Genomic DNA, 17,919 nt, shown 5'->3' with positions numbered 1-17,919 from the left:
TGTGCTAGCTGGCCACAGTGACTCCGTGAGATGCGAAGCGTTGCCGTCTGAAGGAAAGAGGTTTGTAGATGACAGGAGTCCTTTTAGATACCTGAACATGTTTTCACTGTCTCAGACCTGCCCTCCAGGAACTTTGTCTAACCCAACCAAACAGCTTCAGGCAGTGAGCAGGGCTGGAGGAGAAGCCTCACTGGGGAAGGCTGGAGAGAGCTTGAAGAGATAACTTGGAGAGCTCAGTCCCTCAGACGGCTCAGCTGCGGCAGACCGTGGGTATGCGCCACAGAATAGCCTTCCTTGTGAATGGGTCTGTGTCTATGAGGGACTCTAGACACTGCTGGAAACAAGAGCCCTCATATTCCAATTCCAAAGCACACACCAATAATCTTCCTTCCAGATAGCCCTTCCAGATAAAGCACACAAGCAAGACACCTCTGGCTGTATCCTCTGCGTGAAGCAGCCGCCACGCCTCAGCACACACGTCTGTCCCCTCAGCCTCGGTGCTCACAGCGTCACACAAGCCCTGCGTCCGACGGGTCCCTTCACCAGTTCTGAACCTCTGGACATCTGGGTTTCTGCTTCATTTCAAATTTTCTCTAATATTCTCAAAACACATAAAACTTTTTTTAAAGGCAAATATAACATCTAGATCTAAAATAAGACACAATATCTCTCTATGCCACTCAAGCAAACTTGACATTCTCGTGAGGCAAAATGCATGGTGGTTTTAGAGAAACCTTTTTTAAAGTTTGGTGTAAAAAAGAGTCAGCTTCACACTGAAATTATCTTTATAGAACAACTGAGTCAGAAACAGCTTGTTTTCTCAGCTACCAAACAATAAATTTTAGCAGTAAGCTTTAGTAACCAGTGCTTAGCCTCGTTAAGGTCAACACACAAAAGACCACACCATCAAAATAAATGAATTAGGGATTTAAAGGATATAAATTTAACAAGACAGTTTGAACTTGGCAATCAGATTATATCTGACCACCACAGAAAGTCTCTCCCTGAGGGGGCTGAAAGTAATAATAGTTATGTAAACCCTTTGGATGTCTGCAGAAAGCATTTCCTGCGTTCTCATTAGTCCTGATTTTCTGTATTGCTTGTACGATGACCTTCCACCTGGCCCACTTGGAATTGAAAAGGCGATTTCTAATGAAACAGAAACTAGAGCAGAAGGGTAGTAGTATATATATATATATATATATATATATATATATATATATATATTCAGCAAAGTCACCTATTTTAACCTTCATCCTGCAGCATCCTTTAAGCAAGTTCATGTTTATTTTTTAATACGTTCTCGGTACCAGCACTACCTTGCTCCTCAGTTTCTTGGGCCTGGAAGGTGTCATGGGTGACAGATGACTTATCATGGGGGCCCACCGAGCTACAGGGACAAAGGCATCCTTGATATGAAACCTCTTGTGAGAGAGGGAAGACGGGAGACTCGTCTACCCTGGTGACTTCAGGCAAATTTGTTCCTCTCCCCAAACCTCTTTCCTGCCAGAGAAAACAGACTGAGGGAAAATAAAATCAACCTGTACACCCTTTTGGAGGCTAGCAGGAGATGCATAAAGGTTAGGAACTGACAATCTGAAGACCAGCCCTTAGGTACTTGGTGATTTTTACTGGATATGGTCTAGGTAAAGCCAACAACTATGTCATCTGCTGTCACACAATGATACAATGAAAATCATGGTATGTGTTGGTATCTGAGTAGCCCCCGAATGATCCTATTTATATGCCTGCCACAGACTCCTTCTCAGCGGTGTGTGCATTAGCAGCCCGGTGGATGCAGGCATTAATGCAAAACGCCAACAGGAACTGTCACAGCCAAGTTCACGCACCTCCTTGGGCCCTCTATGGTAGAGCCGCAGGACTGAGGCAGGCTTGCTATGTGACTAACAGGAATAGCTGCTAACATATCTCCATCCGTTTAGAAATAAGGAGCAGTCGCTTTCGCTGAAATGAGGCTTTATTGACAAGTGAGGCACCTTGGCGGAAAAGTTCAGATGACCAGATACTTCCAAAGCAAACATCTCTTATGCTAATTAGGATCTAATGAGTCATAGTGTGTTTAGATTTTGTATTGCTTTCTTTGTCTTGTTGTTGTCTAATGTGCTAAGCCACCTTAGCCTGTGCCATTTTCCAAACACTCTCAGGTGCTATATAATTTTTCTTAGTTTATATTCTTTTTCATTATTGTCTTGAGTTTAGTGATAAAGAAACAGAGGCAGAGAGAGGTCAAAGCATGAAGCTCCCTGGAGCCTCATTTGGGGTCTGAGGACTGGCTGTGCCCTTAGACACCCATTGCTCTGTCACGGTCACTGTGGAGGCTTTCCAAAGCTCCCTGATGATGACACCAGACCAGCTTCCCAGACTCGATTCTAGTGAGAGGACTGGTTTAAATAGGATAAGCTAGTACTAGCACCAAGTGGAGACTTCTTATTTCTTCCTTAGCCTTTAAATTTAATATTGCTTCCTTTTATCTTACCTAGTTATTCCTTTGGAAAGATAGTGCGGAGACAAGGTACTCTAAAAGAAAAAAAGAATGAGAGAAAAGAAAAAAGAAGTCTAGATGATATCCTAGGATAGTCCACGAAGACTAATAGAATTCCAGCCATAGGCACACAAGAATACAGATGCGCTCCCCCTCTTGTGCTGGCAGAATGGGTGATAAGAAAGAAGCTCCAGTGACATTGTGATTAAATGGAAAATTGCTTATCTATATTCATATATTACAAAGGACGGCATGAAAAGTCACTTCCACTTGGGCGTTTTCTTTTCTTCTGCCAAGCGCAGTGTGAGTCTCAGACTCAGAGGATGCTGAATGCATCCCAGGGTCATGCGGAGCTGGGGACATTAACAAGAACAGTGAGCAATGCGCTGGGAGGTAACATGCAGCAGTTATTAAAGAGCATGCTAATGAGCCTGGGATTGTTTTACGTTAAATCAGAATATCCTCATAGTAAACTTTGCAAGGCTTCACTGCTTCTCATAAATCCACAGATATTTTTAATAATAGAGTCTGGCAATAAACGGACTGGAAACCAGATCCCTCACTCCAACCCAAAAGCCATGGGGAAGGCAGCTTTCTAACGCACGACCCTGACAAGCTTCCCCAAGGAAAGAGTGACTTCACATCCGAGCCCCCACCCCTCCCTGCAGCTCTTCCTCAGCAACCCTGAGAGAATGCAGACCAGGAGGTTAGCTCTCCTGCAGACAGCTGGGAGAGTTCATTTTCCATTTTGCAAACTAATTTTGTTCTTGTCAGTTGTAATGTTCTGCCAAGTGGTGGATGGGAGTTTCTAAATCAAAAACCACTAGCCTTAAACCACAACCAGCCTGAGTCAAACTTCAGAAATGATTCCCACACCAGAGCGTATGGTAATAATACTACAGCTATTTGTAAAATACTGCCAGGTTTGTCACATCTAGAAAATTCATAGCACATTTTTTGGCACATAATCTATTCTAAGTAATAGTGATAAAGATGTATATATAAAAATGCATGTTTTTAGTGAGTTCTATTTATTGTACTGATGCAAAGCAGTAAGTTAGCTAACTCCTGCCATCAATCTACAAGGCTCAGGTACATATCAGAGGCCTGAAAGTCTGCTTCCTGTCTTATAATCCTGTTACACTCAAGGCCTTCAAAACATTTTATCAAGGAATGAGGCAAACCTGTTGTCTTCCGTGTGTGTGTGTGTGTGTGTGTGTGTGTGTGTGAGAGAGAGAGAGAGAGAGAGAGAGAGAGAGAGAGAGAGAGAGAGAAAGAGAGAGAGAGAGAAACAGAGAGAGACAAAGAGAGAGACAAAGAGAGAGACAGACAGAGACAGAGACAGACAGACAGAATCTGTGGGAGTCTGTGTATGAGTGTGAGTGTGTATGAATATGTATGTGAGTGTGTATGAGTATGAGTGTGTGCTATATGACTGTGTGTGTGTATGTGAGTGCGGTGTGTGTTTTGTGTGTGTGTAAGAGAGTGTATGTGTGTGGTATGAGTTTCTACATAGGAAGGTATCTATGTTTCCTCCTATAGCTGAGAAACTTTCTTTCATTGAAGAAATGTGCTAAGATTTACACAGTTCAGATTATCTCTGACAACTTGTGAGAATCTGGTGCCTTTCGTTGCCTCCACATGAACTGATATGATATTCCCAGTGAAGATCAATCCTTTGCTGAAATTTAAGGCTGGAAGCTCGAATCTCCCGCATCAGAAAAAAGAGTCACTAAGAGATCTGACCAGAGATGAGAACCAGAATCAGGCTGGAGAAGGAAGAAGTGCCTTGTGGAATGGTGGAAAGCAGACCCTTTCCTCAAGCACCTGCCTGGGGGATCCTGGTGAAGGGAAACTGGCAAAGCTGCTGATGTCCCAGGGCATGGGCTGGGTCTGTCTAGGGTCAACTGATGGCTGCATCGATTGAACCACTGTGGTCTTTCTTGCACTTAAGCTATTAAACACAACCCACACCAATGAGATCCACGCTGTCGGTGAAGCACAGTTTGCATTTCATGCAGGGCCAGCCAGGGCCTTCCAGCACTATCCAGCAAGTCCTTCGATCCTGGAGCCCTGGCCCTGTTAGGTGACTATTCCATGCCCTAGATGAATGGATGCCCAGTCTCCACTTAACACAGACATTTCTAACGATGTTCTGAGGAGCATTCCCCTGATGTACTCACCACCCCTCTTACTGACCTCAGAACCTCCTCAGACTTGCTTTAGGCCTGCCCAAGAATCCTCTGGTTTCTGCTGCCCCTAAGTGAACTCACAGTTTTCCTCACTACCATGTGACTTTCATCGTGGAAAATGCAACCCATTGAATATTTGCACTAAACTAATTTGGCATCTAGGTACAAAGGACCCCGTGCAAATGATTGTCCACTATCGGTGGAGTGTGGTTTGGTAGAAATAGTCCAGACATGGTTCAGCGTTCACATAACCTTGAGCAAGTGATGTCTCCACTCTGAACCTCAGTGTGCTGATCTTCCCATGGCACGGATAATGCCTATCATGGGCACTAGTCTGGGGATAAAGGGAAGGAAGTCTGTATTGTCAGCGAAGAGCCACCAAAAATTAACCCTTCCTTCACTGTCCTCCGCCTGTCTTTTCCTGGTAACCAACCTCCCCCTACATCTCAACTGTGTGCATTCTGCCCTTGTCTCAGCTTGCTTGAGAGAACAATATTGTCCTTATTTGGAAATTCCTCCTTGCTCCCACCTTCCACCCATGTTCCTTCCTGCTGTCTGCCTCCTCTCCTCTCTCCTCTATCTTATACTAAGACTATAAGTTTCTTTGACCTAAATTTGCTTCCTCAACATAGTTTCTCAACCTCTCTCACAATGGAAAGGTCATTATCAAATGCTTTGTCTGAGGTGGCCTGGAACTGTAGCAAGACACAGGTAGCATATATCTACACTATTACAAGAAATGTAACAGTACCTCACGAAACATCATGTATGGTATATGAAAGCAGTCCCTTTAATTCAATAAACTCCAATAAAGCCAGAGACATGCTGCTAGTATTGGTAAGACTTTCCATTTCATTCCATGACTTATGAGATGTATAAATACTATCTCAAAAATTCTAACTTAGATTCCAAGAATGGTTCACTGTCTTAAATTTCAGGCACCATTTTTATAATACAATGTTGGAAGTGGCGTCTATCTACACCGCTGACTTAGTTTAAGTTAAGATTTGTTTTAAGAGTCCAGGCCACATATTTGTTATCATCATCCAACCATATGGTAGGGTCAGAAACTAGAATGTGAACTACCAAGATGTCTGAGTAGGAGGCAGCTCAATGCTCACATGTCTTACACTACATCCGTCTCATTAGAAACACAATGGAGTACTACTCAGTTACTAAAAACAATTAATTCATAAAATTCTTAGGCAAATGGATGGAACTAGAAAATATCATCCTGAGTGAGGTAACCCAATCACAAAAGAACACACATGGTATATACTCACTGATAAGTGGATATTTGCCCAGAGGCTCAGAATACCCAAGATATAATTCATAGGCCACATGAAACTCAAGAAGAAGGAAGACCAAAGTGTGGATACTTCAGTCCTTCTTAGAAGGGGGAATAAATAGCCATGAGAAGAGATACAGAGACAATGGAGCAGAGACTGAAGAAGAAGCCATCCAGAGACTGCCCCACCTGGGGATCCACCCCTTATACAGTTACCAAACCCAGACACTATTGTGGATGCCAACAAGTGCATGCTGACAGAAGCCTGATCTAGCTGTCTTCTGAGAGGCTCTGCCATTTCCTGACAAATACAGAAGTGGATGCTCACAGAGTCCCCAATGGAGGAGCTAGAGAAAGGATGCGAGGAGCTAAAGAGGGTTTGCAGCCCCATAGGAGGAACAACAATATGAACCAACTGGTACCCCCAGAACTCCCAAGAACTCAACCACCAACCAGAGTACACATGGAGGGACCCATGGCTTCAGCTACATATATAGCAGAGGATGGCCTTGTCAGACATCAATGAGAGGAGAGACCCTTGATCCTGTGAAGGCTTGATGCCCCAGTGTAGGGGAATGCCAGGACAGGGAAGTGGGAGTGCGTGAGTTGGTCAGCAGAGGGAGGTCAGATGTGATAAGGGGTTTGGGGAAGGGAAACAAGGAAAGGGGATAACATTTGAAATGTAAATAAAGGAAATATCTTTTAAAAGGGGGGGGACACATGGCTGGGAGCTGGAGATTTGACTCAATGGTTCAGAGTTTTCCCTCCTGCAGAGGGCCTGGGTCCATCTCCTAGCCATCACATTGCAGCTAACAACCTTCTATAACTCTAGTTCCGGGGAACTCTGACGCCCTCTTCTGGCCTCCACAGGCTCTGCACACATGTGGTGCATATACACACACACAGACAAAACACCCACACTCATAAAATAAAGATAAATCTTTAACAAAAGAGAGGCACAGCTCCTTTGTATTTTGAGACTCTGCCTCTACTTGTTTTGGACAATGTTCTCCTGTTTTCTCTTTCCTCTGCCATTATCCTTCTGAGCAAATTCTTATCTAGAGATAACCCAAGTGACTCATTGCTTGGCAGACAATAGCTTACCACTTGGACACACTGTGTGCCAACCCTCTCCGTCTCTCCTCCCTGTCTGCTGTCTTAAAGACCAGCTCAAATACATTCCCAATGAGCAATTTTCTAAGCCTGTTCACAGCGGGGCAATATATTCTCATTCCTCTCAACACATTGGGATTTCCCATCAAGCCTTGGGGCTAGTTGCCTTGTGACCATACTTTCTTACCTTGTTGGTTTGTTTCATATTTTGTCCCAGCATGCATTTCTCCCCAGCCCCTCTCCCCCACCTCCCTCAGCATGCAGGCTTCAAGTAGGCAAAGGTTATTCTTCTCTCCCACAGCCTGGCATCCCCAACATAGCTCTCAGCATAGTAGGTATTTCACCAATCCCTTTCTGTCACTTCCTCAAGAATTCTGCCATTTCAGCATTTATTTCTGGCTCATGCCATAAAATGGGATCACCTTCCCCTCTGCATTGTTGGAAACTCTTCCTCCAGATTTGGCTCCAATTAAAAATAGGTATATTAGTTAATTCCCTCTTCCAGCCATTAATGTTCATTGTAACATGAATACCTACTGTGCATAGGTCAGAGAACCAAGTGCTTGCATTAATGATTGCAGAAAGCTTGGAAAGGTGATACAGCACAGGAATAATGAATAGGAGGATACATAGATAATAGACAGGCCATAGATAAATAAAATAAGGCAGACTAATAAGGTAGCTTATAGAAAATAGAAGCATATGAGCAAACTGACAAAAGACACTGAGGACCTTGAAAAAGCCCTTAGAATGGATTATGAATAAATGGGGAAAATATCTTAGAACAGGTCATGTGGACTTAGGTCTTCAAGAAAAGGAGGGTCCAGAGTCTCAAAGAACCAGACCCATGGATATTTCTACTTTCTATCCTTTTTTACACTTATGGGTAAAACCTTGATCCTATCTAGACATGTAGTGAATCTCCACTGGATAGATGAATGACTGATGCTGAAAGGAGGAGCAGAACCCGTGTGGGGACATCGGTTCATGCAGAAAGCACACACGTTGTGCTTGGGGAACAGTGGGTTTCTTTTTCTGGACAGAGACCCAGAAATGATGTGTAAAGGGAAGGAGGGGAAAGAATGAAATCAGGGAATGAAATCTCTCCCAGGTTTGGGTTTTACCAGATACACCCTATTGTCCGTCCATTCGTCTATCGATACTGTAATTATGTATTAAATGTGTGCCCAGGCACTGTGCTAAGACCTGAGGATGCAACAGGGAGTAAAGCACAGCCTCTGCAGTCAAGGATCATGCAGCCTTGTGTCGGTCATGAACTAGTTAAGTGGTGAGGCATAATTACACTCCTGGCCACCGGTAGGTAGTCCAGAGGATTGCTTTGTTCTGCAGAGAGCAGAAGTTTTAGCTAAAAGGAGCTTTAACATGGCCTGTGTCATGATGGCAGAGTCATAATTGCAGATGATTTGAAGGCAGTAAAGAGGATTTAAAACTTGTGGAAAAACTTTTTGCCCAGAGGGTTGTCTGGGATTTTAGAGTGGCCAATTAAGCAGCTATAGAAAAAAAAAAAGGTTTAATTTATGGCTTATGCAGGAGGCCAGGTCTGCTGGTCTCCTTAGCTTTGGATCATAATCAGGGGCTAGGAGGGAGCAGAAGACACGCTGACTTTGGAGTGTTTAGGGTTGGCCATATTATCTTTTCCTTGAATATATGTCCACGGAGCCAAGGTTGAAAATAGATTTTATTAGAAACCAAAGTCAGAAGATTTTGGCTTTGGAGACAAACCTCCAAGGGTCTGATGGTATAGGGCCAGCAATTAAAATGCTGACAGAAAATGAAGATAGTGAATGGGGTGAGGGAGGGGGTGGCCTTTAATGACAGCTTCCTGAGAAAATCTTGGTTGATTGGTCTCTGACCTCTTCCAGTTCTAAGATCACGACCTGATTCAGAGATTTTTAACCTCACTTCCGAGTATCTCACTTTCACCTTTTTTTTTCTTTGCTTCTCGCTCTTTTTATTCTCCAGGATGATGGTCTCCCAGAAAATGAGCATCAGCTGTCAGTAGCTGGCAAGATCAAGAAGCATTTCAACACAGGCCCCAAGCCGAGCAGCACAGCAGCTGGAGTTTCTGTAATAGCAGTAAGCATCTGAAATATCCACCTCTAACTTTTAAAAGCAACCCTCCCGAGAGACAGGCATTCCCTGGAGATTCCTCCCAGAGATAGCATAGTGGGTCATTTCTTTAGACAGCAGTGGAGGATGTGTGTGTGTGGGGGGGGGGCGATTATTTCCCTGGGTGCCTCATTATCCAATACCTCCAGGGTATCTAGCAGCATATATTAATTTCATGATTTTTTTTTAAGAAAAAGGAAAAAAAAAACACTCTCTCCCCAAACTGGACTCTATGCCAGTGTAAACTTCTTGACTCTCAGGTAAAGCATTCAGTGCCCTTTTACTAGAGCCTGGAAGGAAAGGGACTCTGAGAGGAAGGTACCGTAGCAGAGAGAGTCTGGAGCCACGTAGACGTGTACACCAAATCTAGATGAAAGCCAAAACAGAGCAGAAAGCAGCACTGATTTTTCAGGGAGCAAATTGCAGGAAAGTGAAGTCACAAGGTTTCGCTCCTTAGAAGTGTGTTAAGTTGACAACTTTTATCATTCACCATTTTATTTGATGAGGTTGACCTGCATTTTTTTCCTGTTCTGCACACACAGGCATACACTATATGTAATTTGATAGCTTCTCTAACAGAGATTAAATTGGTCTAAGGAATACTAAAACCTCAAACTTCCTGGTGTCAAATTCTAGAGGGCACATATATCAATGTTTCGCATAACTTTAGTTTTTAACAATTTCCTCTTCAGCCAGAGTATATACGCTTTAGCCACACACTCGGTGTGAGACCCACTCGGGCTGTTTCCCTTTTCTCAACAAAGAACTTGAGACAGGACGATAGGGAATCCTGGGAGAGCATTCACCCTGCGGGCAGCCCTGCTACTCTGCTCATGCGCAGTGTGCAGTCAGTGTTCAATCCTTTCTACCGGTGTTTCGGTGTTCTGCTTTTCTTCCGGGTTTTGATCTTGCTAGAGTGCCAAAGCTAAGACGTGTCTGATAGGGACTTCCTCACTTTGCAAGAGGCACAGAGATGTGCTGTTCGGATCTCACAGTCCTCCAGGGACCTTTTTCAGTACATTCAGTGGGTGATGACTCGTGAGTAAACGGATGGTTATCCATAGAATGTAAACTCTTTGGGATGTTCCTCAGCAGTGCTGAGGTTTTACACATTCACGTTGTTCTTTTGGCCTCTCTTTATCTCTTTCCACAACTTAGTGGGGGGGGGGGATAGCAACTGTCCTCCATGTTTTCCAGAACGTCAGCATTCTTTATCATCAGCTAACATCCATCAGGAATTTTTGCAAGCCTCTATCTCTTGCAGAAACACAGCTAAACCAAAGTTCTACTTATAGGTCTTCCATAAGCTTTGGCTCCGGTGGGCCACCATTTTGGAATGGGTGGTCAACACCATTGTCCACAAAAAAGAAATGTTTTCCTGCTCCTGCTTGGAGCTCCTGGCTGTTACAGAGAGTGTTTTTTCCACCTGGGCCATTTTTCCCCATAATTTCATTTTAATTGGTCTTTGGTTAAGTTTGCCTTAGTTGTTCAGTAATGATTGGTTTAAAGTGTTCTGGGAGTCCTGTAATAACTATGGACAGAAACTTCTGTGTCATTTTCCAGTTAGCAAATGATACATCTTTGAGAGCAAATCCTATTTTAATTTGACACTGATTAATTCTGAAACCAAATATTTATGAATTTCTTAAAACTTCATCAAAACTTTTCAACAGAATATCAATGGTCACTGATACTGTTTCTAAGTTTCAGGACGATACCATTTTGAATGTGATTGTTTTCTTTCATTTTTGTTTGTTTTGCTACTGGTCCTGTACACTATGCTGACCTAGAACTCACTATGTAGCCCTCGCTGGCTTCATTCAAACTTGAAGCTATCTTCCTGTCTCAGTCTCCTGAGTGTGGGTCACTGTGCCAGTCATGAATGCTATTTTGAATACAGAGGTCTCAGTTTATCTCTGACATATTTTCCATGGCAATCTAACCCCTCCATAACTCTGAATTACACATGATTTCAGTGAGTCTTTAAGGTGCTTTAGGCATTACAAAGCACTAAGGTATAATCTTTATGTTGACCCCTGTCATTCAAATCACAAGTATAAAAAAATATCAATGTCAAAAGAAAGGGACTGCAATTATGCACCTCCTCCAGGATGCTTTTCCCACACCAGCATCTCTGCTTTCTATGAGGACCCCTGGGAATCTTCAAGGCGTGAGGCGGAGCTGGAAATTAGAAGCTGACAAATATAACTGACTTGCTTTCTGCTTTCAGAATAACACTGGCAAATTGCACAAACTTATTTCTGAACCTAAGTATAGAGACTAAGTATTAGTAGCAGTTTTATGACGAGAAAAAAGGCCCTATCATTAAATAATCTTCCCTTCCAGACTCTTGAGTGTAACTACAAAGCAGTGCTCTCTTGTGAGACAGGACTTTAGTGGAAGAAGAAATATATACCTTTTATGAATGGTATAGTCTATAAAGGTCACTTGACAATTTAATAATTCTGGTTTTATTCCCCCATGATAAGAATGTCTTCAATAAATATGACATGGTGATTATTTCTGTTTGATAAACTAAAGTAAAAAAAAAATGTTTCCTTCAAGCAGATTTTTCCCCTTGAGCAATATATGTTCCTGGGAGGCCATGAATTTGACATTAAATTACCTTTATCTTACATAGTCTTTTTATTTTTAATTGTGTGCACTCCTGGAATTTTTTTTAAAAATTAGATTGGAGTATCAGTTTATAGATTTTTTTCCTTTTCCTTTTCTGGAAACAAATAGGTATGCCATTGGTCTCTACATGGACTTTATCTTTCTTTAGTCAGAAATCTACCTGGCATAAAGCAACAATGGTTACAAAGGAGTTTCTGGCATGCTCTCTTTCTTGAGAGACAGAAGAACAAAGGGGCACACAGGCTCAGCGAGCACCCTCTGTTCACAAGTGCCATTTCTGACCCACACGGGAACGCATGCCCCTGTGTCGCACTCCTTCTCATTCCAAAACATTCCTGAGACCTAAAGAAGGCCAACAATGGCTTTACATGAAGGCTCCACAAGGTCCCAGGTTGGCTGGGAGAGCAATTATCAACTGGAGCTCTTGGGAGTCATCGGCTGTTCTGAAAGAAGGGGGGGTGTTGATCGAGCATTGCTGAGACAGGCAGTGAGGTCAGAGGAGCATCCGAGGCTGTCCAGGAAACTGAGGTATTCTGCCTCTGGTAAGGATTCCATTGTCCTGCCAGCTTTCATAGCAGTTGGGCAAGTTGAGAGAGAGAGAGAGAGAGAGAGAGAGGAGAAGAGAAAAGGAAACAAAAGGTTATTAAAATACAGTTTATAGACATAAAGTGGAATTAGAGATGACATTTTAACGGTGGCCTCTCTGAGAGCTGAGAGGGGGAGGGGCATGATTAGATTTGCACAGCTTGATGAAAAACCCAGGACTAAGATGCCACTTCCAATTTTTTTCCCCATTTAATGCTGTTTATTGTTTTAGCTGATAATTTTCCTAATGCTTTAACATCGTCCTTTTGAATTTTGCTCATGCAAATAGAGCATTTCAGTCTAATTGAACAAATCCATACTAATCAGCTAATAATTGTGGTACTGGGAAGCTTGGTTCAATAGCCCTTGCGCCCTGCTCTCTGGCAGTCTGCCTGTAGATGGCACTAAAGAACTAGTAACTTGTCGCCCTCTTTGTGGCCAGCCTACCACCTTCCTGAGAGCAAGTGTGCTACAAATCTTTTTAAAGAAAAGAAATAATACATTTTTGAAGATTAAAACCTCATGTTGCTTTCTCTGAACACTGGTATAGCCTAGTTTCCAATCAGAACACCAAATCTCAGAGTGGTTTCTAGTTTAAATGCCTAGTACCCTGGCATGTTTTTGAAATGCCTTTTGTGCATTGGAAGTAGAATCTGTCAGGAGCATCACATCAGTGAGACACTTGAAAGAACTCCAGAATTTCACTTCCAAAGCAAGGGGCATCCTGGGTGGGCAGAGCGGGGCTCAGGCAAGCAGTGGGACTTGGGAGTTGAGGCTTTTATCCCCAAGTAGCCAAAAGCTAGCATCTTATTCCAGAATGGACAGTAGTGGGAACTTACCATGTGCTGCATTTGCTGTGTCTTTTGTTAACGCTAAACACTTAACTGTACATATGTGCTTTTAATGCACACAGAAAGCTTTTCTTTTTTTTTCTATTTAATTTTGTTTTCCCAGAGAAATTATACTATTTCATCTCTTTAGTTCAGGAATAATATATATATATGTATATATAGATATACACATATATATAAACTATCTCTTAAGTCTAAATGCTTATGATTCTACCCTTTTCGAACCTCATTCTTTTCCTCTTTTATTTCATAATTATAAAGTTGTGAGATTAAGCCTCTTGGGTCTTATTGGGGAGGTGTCCCATCTGTGTATTCACAGTGACTAACACTGATTTCAGTTTAACTATATTTTCTACTATATAACAGAAGGTAATTTATTTTGAAATTGAGGACATGGTTAAATGTATATTCTAAAACCTGTTTGACAGACAGATCTAACAAATTGGCATCCAGGATACTCGTAAGGGATCTGTGTTTCTTTATTTTTATTTTATTCTCAGTGTGCAGATTATGCTATTAGCTAGCTGCTCTGCAGAAAAGGCCTCACCACTGTGTATACGTACGTAGCTAATGAAGAACTTGGGCTGGAGTCTTAATTCTCGAGCACAATGTCGATCCACTGAGTTGCCCCATTTCTCTCTGCTCAGCTGGACCACGGGTTTACCATCAAGAGATCAGGGTCTTTGGACTACTACCAGCAACCAGGAATGTATTGGATAAGGTATGAGATGGTGCAGCTCAACAGTCAGTGTTTCCATGGCAACGTGCTGGCAGTCTCCATTTACCAGTTCCTCCAGTGGATAAACATGTTTTTGATTTGTTACCCAGTCCATATGCTGCTTTATCGGTTTCATTTTAATCTTGATTGAGATGCCACGCCCCTCATCCCTTTTTTTCACCCATCCTTCACACTGACATTTGCCAGCTTTCTGTCCATCGCACATGCTCAGTATCGATCTCCCCTTACGGTTAAAAGGACAGTATATTCCGTGCTGATGCCAAGGCCTTTGCCTGTTGGTGCTGATCAGTGCTCTCCTGCCCTGTAATAAATGGAGCTGCAGCAGCACTTCAGCGTGTGTTCTATAGAAGTATATACTGTCATTTTAAAGCCACCCAGCCCAGCCTTAACCTTCTCAGATGATGAGACAATGCATTTACACCTTAGCAGTAGAAATGCCTCCCAGTATAGCGGGCTACAGAATGCATTGTGTGTGTTGATAAGCTTGTGTTTCCAAGTTCTCCACCTTTTTCGTTTCGTTTTTTGTTTGACCGTTCCCTTCTCCCCTCCCCCAGCCCCCGGCTCCCTCTGTGTACTAGCTCCTGCATGAATTTACTTTCCGAATTTTGTAATTGTCAGACTCTTTAGTTGGCTTATCTGCTTGAGCAAGGGGGTCTATGGGAAGTGTGACTTTGTTTAACCAGCTTATGAATTCTGTCCCCTCATTTCCGATTCCAGTCAATGGCGCTGGCATCTCCTGCCAGGGGCATTGTGTGTGTATCTCTCTAGAGTTACCCACAAGCAAGATGGCTTGCGATGGTTTGAGAAATGAACTCTGAGAAGTTCTAGGGAACTTCTCTTCACCTTAATGTCTCCAAAATGATCTCCAGGTAAAAGCTCCGTGATGTAGCACTCACCAGGAAAAGCCCCTCAGCTTTGGCATTTGTCTTCAAATATTAGTATCTGTTGGTTGGTGCAGCACAGTGTCTGCCTGACCCCGTCTCACAGATCAGACTACCAAGATTTACCAAAAAAAATGTTCATGTGTATATAGAGGCATATATACTTTTTATATAATACATATACATTTCTCCTTTGATTATCGCTCTTAATTATCTTTTATAATTAGGGTCTCAAAACAAAGGGCTTAGAAAAGCAGAACATTCAGACAAATAACCAAAATGTAATAAGGTCAGGATCATCTCTAGGTCTGCTTAACCTAGGAAAACACCCAGGCTCAGTAAGAGGACTTTCCAGAAAAGGCTCTTTGTGCGTTCAGGATTGGTCCGAGGGAGGGAGGGGATGCCACATCTAGTGTTTCATTTACCTAAGCAAATTAGCTCTGGGGGAGGGGGAGTTCATGATGAGTTCCCTGCACACAGACCCAGCTTTTGACTTTCCAATACTGAAGAGAGTGCAGAAGAGTACACACTTCACAAATGCTGATCTCCCCAGTAGATTGTGCAGGCTGAGCACACTCCTGAGACACGCCCTTCCACGCGCTTTCCAGAGCATGTCTCTGTGCCACGGATACAGGCTAAGCAGAAGTCTACCTGTGGTAATTAGTCTTGCTCCCTTTCATACGCTATGCAAATCAAGCCGTAGCACGATGCAGCCTTTCTTATCCTACGTGTCCTGTCCTGGGGCAGATCAGCCAGACGCCTACATGCAGAATTGATAAATAGTGAAAAACAGGCCTCAAGTGTGTCTAATTACATCTGTCCTTATTTGTGTTTTGTTTTTTAAAAAAGCATCCATAAATTCTCTAATCTCAGAAAAAGAAACATTCTGAGGAATTACAAAACTTACAGAGTTAAGGCTAGAAGCAAAGTGTCAAGTACACACAATAATTAATACGTGTGACCCAGTATTAAAAAGACTGACTGCAAGCCTAGTGACAGTCCCCATCGGCAGACAAAATGACACATCCCTGAGTAACGGGCAGGAGCAGATGGGAGATAATCTCTTTCTTCTTCCACACATAAACCGCTCTGCTTTCCAGCTGGGGGCAGTAACAACAATGTTTATAGTTACTGCCGCGCTAAACAGCGTACACAGTATGTAAAGCTAAACTGGAGACATGACACTAAAATCTCATTGCCGTCTATGCTTAATTAGGAAGTTTTATAATGCCATTTAGCCCCAGAATGAACACGCTCTCCTTGCTGATCACAAATGCTTCCCTTTTATCTCCATGGAAGTGGGAGCATTCATCTACCCACAGTGGCAGGCCAGCTCTTCGATATAAACAGTCAGTGCTGTTGCCTGCCAAGGACCCCAGTCCCAGTCCTAGTGTTTGTAAGTGCTTGTGGCTAGTCACACTGTTCTGGCCTGGGCACTCCCGGGTCCCACTTGCAGGTACAAAGTAGCTCACATGAGGGTGTCAGCTGCTAAAACCCAGCTCCTTGCGGGGCCCCAAATCGGTGAGAACCTCTTAATTGACATTTTATCGGTCATGGAGACATCATGGGGGGGTCCATTTTTCCTGTTTCTCTCTTTCACGCCCCTGACTCTTTCTCAGCAACTCTGCTTTCTCCCTACAGCCAGGGCTGCATTTTCTGGCTAGCCCGTTTGCCCAAGCTCACAAGCTCACTGGGATCTTCCAGAGCCCCCACCCCACCCCACCCCCACCCCAGGCCTGAAGCATTGCTTCTCCCTGCTGCAAGTCACAAGAAAATACATCCTGCTCTATGCCTCCCTCCCCGCTGCCAAAGTGGGTCTAGGTGCATCATTTCTACCTCTCTCAAGTGCAGATGTCCCCATGGCCTGCACCGAGGCCCAGAACAAGCAGAAGAGACTTCTGCATCTGAAGTATATACAGATGACCAGGACCATGGCCAAAATGGAGTAACTTGGTTAAATAAAAACAGAAGCAAACAAAAACAAAATAACAAACACAGGAGGCAAGCTCTTTGAAAATGCTGAGTAGGATGAAGTATGGAGGTGATACAGGACAAAACGCTGGGTGGGTTCCGAGGCATGACATGACTGAAATGTGCATATTGGTTTCAGCCCCCTCCCGAAACAGTGAGTAATGAGGCAGAGCCCTGGCAGCCAGGCGCTGGCTTTAGGAGGCTATTAAATGCCGTCATGCTTGGCTGTTAAAAGGAACGGGATCTATTAAATGTATCTTGCTGGGTGCGGGTTTGAAAGAAGTGTCCCTATTGATGCCAGATAGCATTCTCAGCCTACTGTGAGCGCAGCAGGCCTCTGCCCAAAGAGGCCTGCTTGGTACCCAGTTGCCTTGGCACTGTGCTAAGTGCCAGAGGCTGCCAGAGGTCAGCAGATAGGCCTGTAACGGCCTGGGATTGACCACTCCTTCTCGCTCCCACCCCAAGCCCTGGCTTCTTCTGTAACAGAAGGGTGAGTTTAAAGCATCCAGCGAGTCATAGGCAAATTTTAAAAACAATCGAACTTTGGTGACAGAAAGGCTTCCAGATAACAGTGAGCACTGGATCCAGCAGTTGTTCCTTAATAACCCCTGAGTAATGGCTCAGGCCAGACTCTGAAACGCCAGCGTGCTCCATAGCTGTTGCTGTGGCAAGAAAGTCAGGAATAGCTGGGTGTGAGAGTATGTGCCTTTGACCCCAGCACATGGGAGGCAGAAGTGGGTGGATCGCTATGACTTTGGGGCCAGTTTGGTCTATGTAGAAAAATCCAGACCAGCCAGGGCTCTACAGTAAACCCTGCCTCAAGAAAAAAAATTAAGTTAAAAAATAAATGAATGCAGGACGGGAGAGCCACGTTCTGTGTGGGCCATGGTTCACCAAGCCACACAGATGGCTGTTTAGTTTTGATTTTGTTTCATTTGATTTGTTTTCAGAAGCCTCTTCTGTCTTTCTGTAACTTCAACTTGTATCTAGAAATGAAAGAAAACCCCAAAGCCTAAGTCTTTTCCCCAG

General features: G+C 43.5%; 1 protein-coding gene across 4 annotated transcripts in view; it reads left to right on the top strand.

Annotated features, from left to right (window-relative positions):
* Dclk1 (doublecortin like kinase 1) overlaps nucleotides 1–17,919 on the top strand; it is a 309,975-nt gene that overhangs the window by 278,989 nt on the left and 13,067 nt on the right. For 3 of the 4 annotated variants that reach the window (XM_052180494.1, XM_052180495.1, XM_052180493.1), the window contains exon 16: nucleotides 9,080–9,193. In XM_052180494.1, the coding sequence (XP_052036454.1) occupies nucleotides 9,080–9,193 (114 nt within the window). Of the gene's footprint in view, nucleotides 1–9,079; nucleotides 9,194–13,946; nucleotides 14,021–17,919 lie in introns of all 4 variants that reach the window. The other variant, XM_052180497.1, reaches the window with a different exon arrangement.

The sequence above is a fragment of the Apodemus sylvaticus genome, chromosome 4 (assembly GCF_947179515.1).
Source record: "Apodemus sylvaticus chromosome 4, mApoSyl1.1, whole genome shotgun sequence".
In the NCBI taxonomy this organism is placed as follows: domain Eukaryota; kingdom Metazoa; phylum Chordata; class Mammalia; order Rodentia; family Muridae; genus Apodemus; species Apodemus sylvaticus.
The sequence above is the reverse complement of the archived record's forward strand: the minus strand, read 5'-3'. Positions and strand labels throughout refer to the sequence as shown.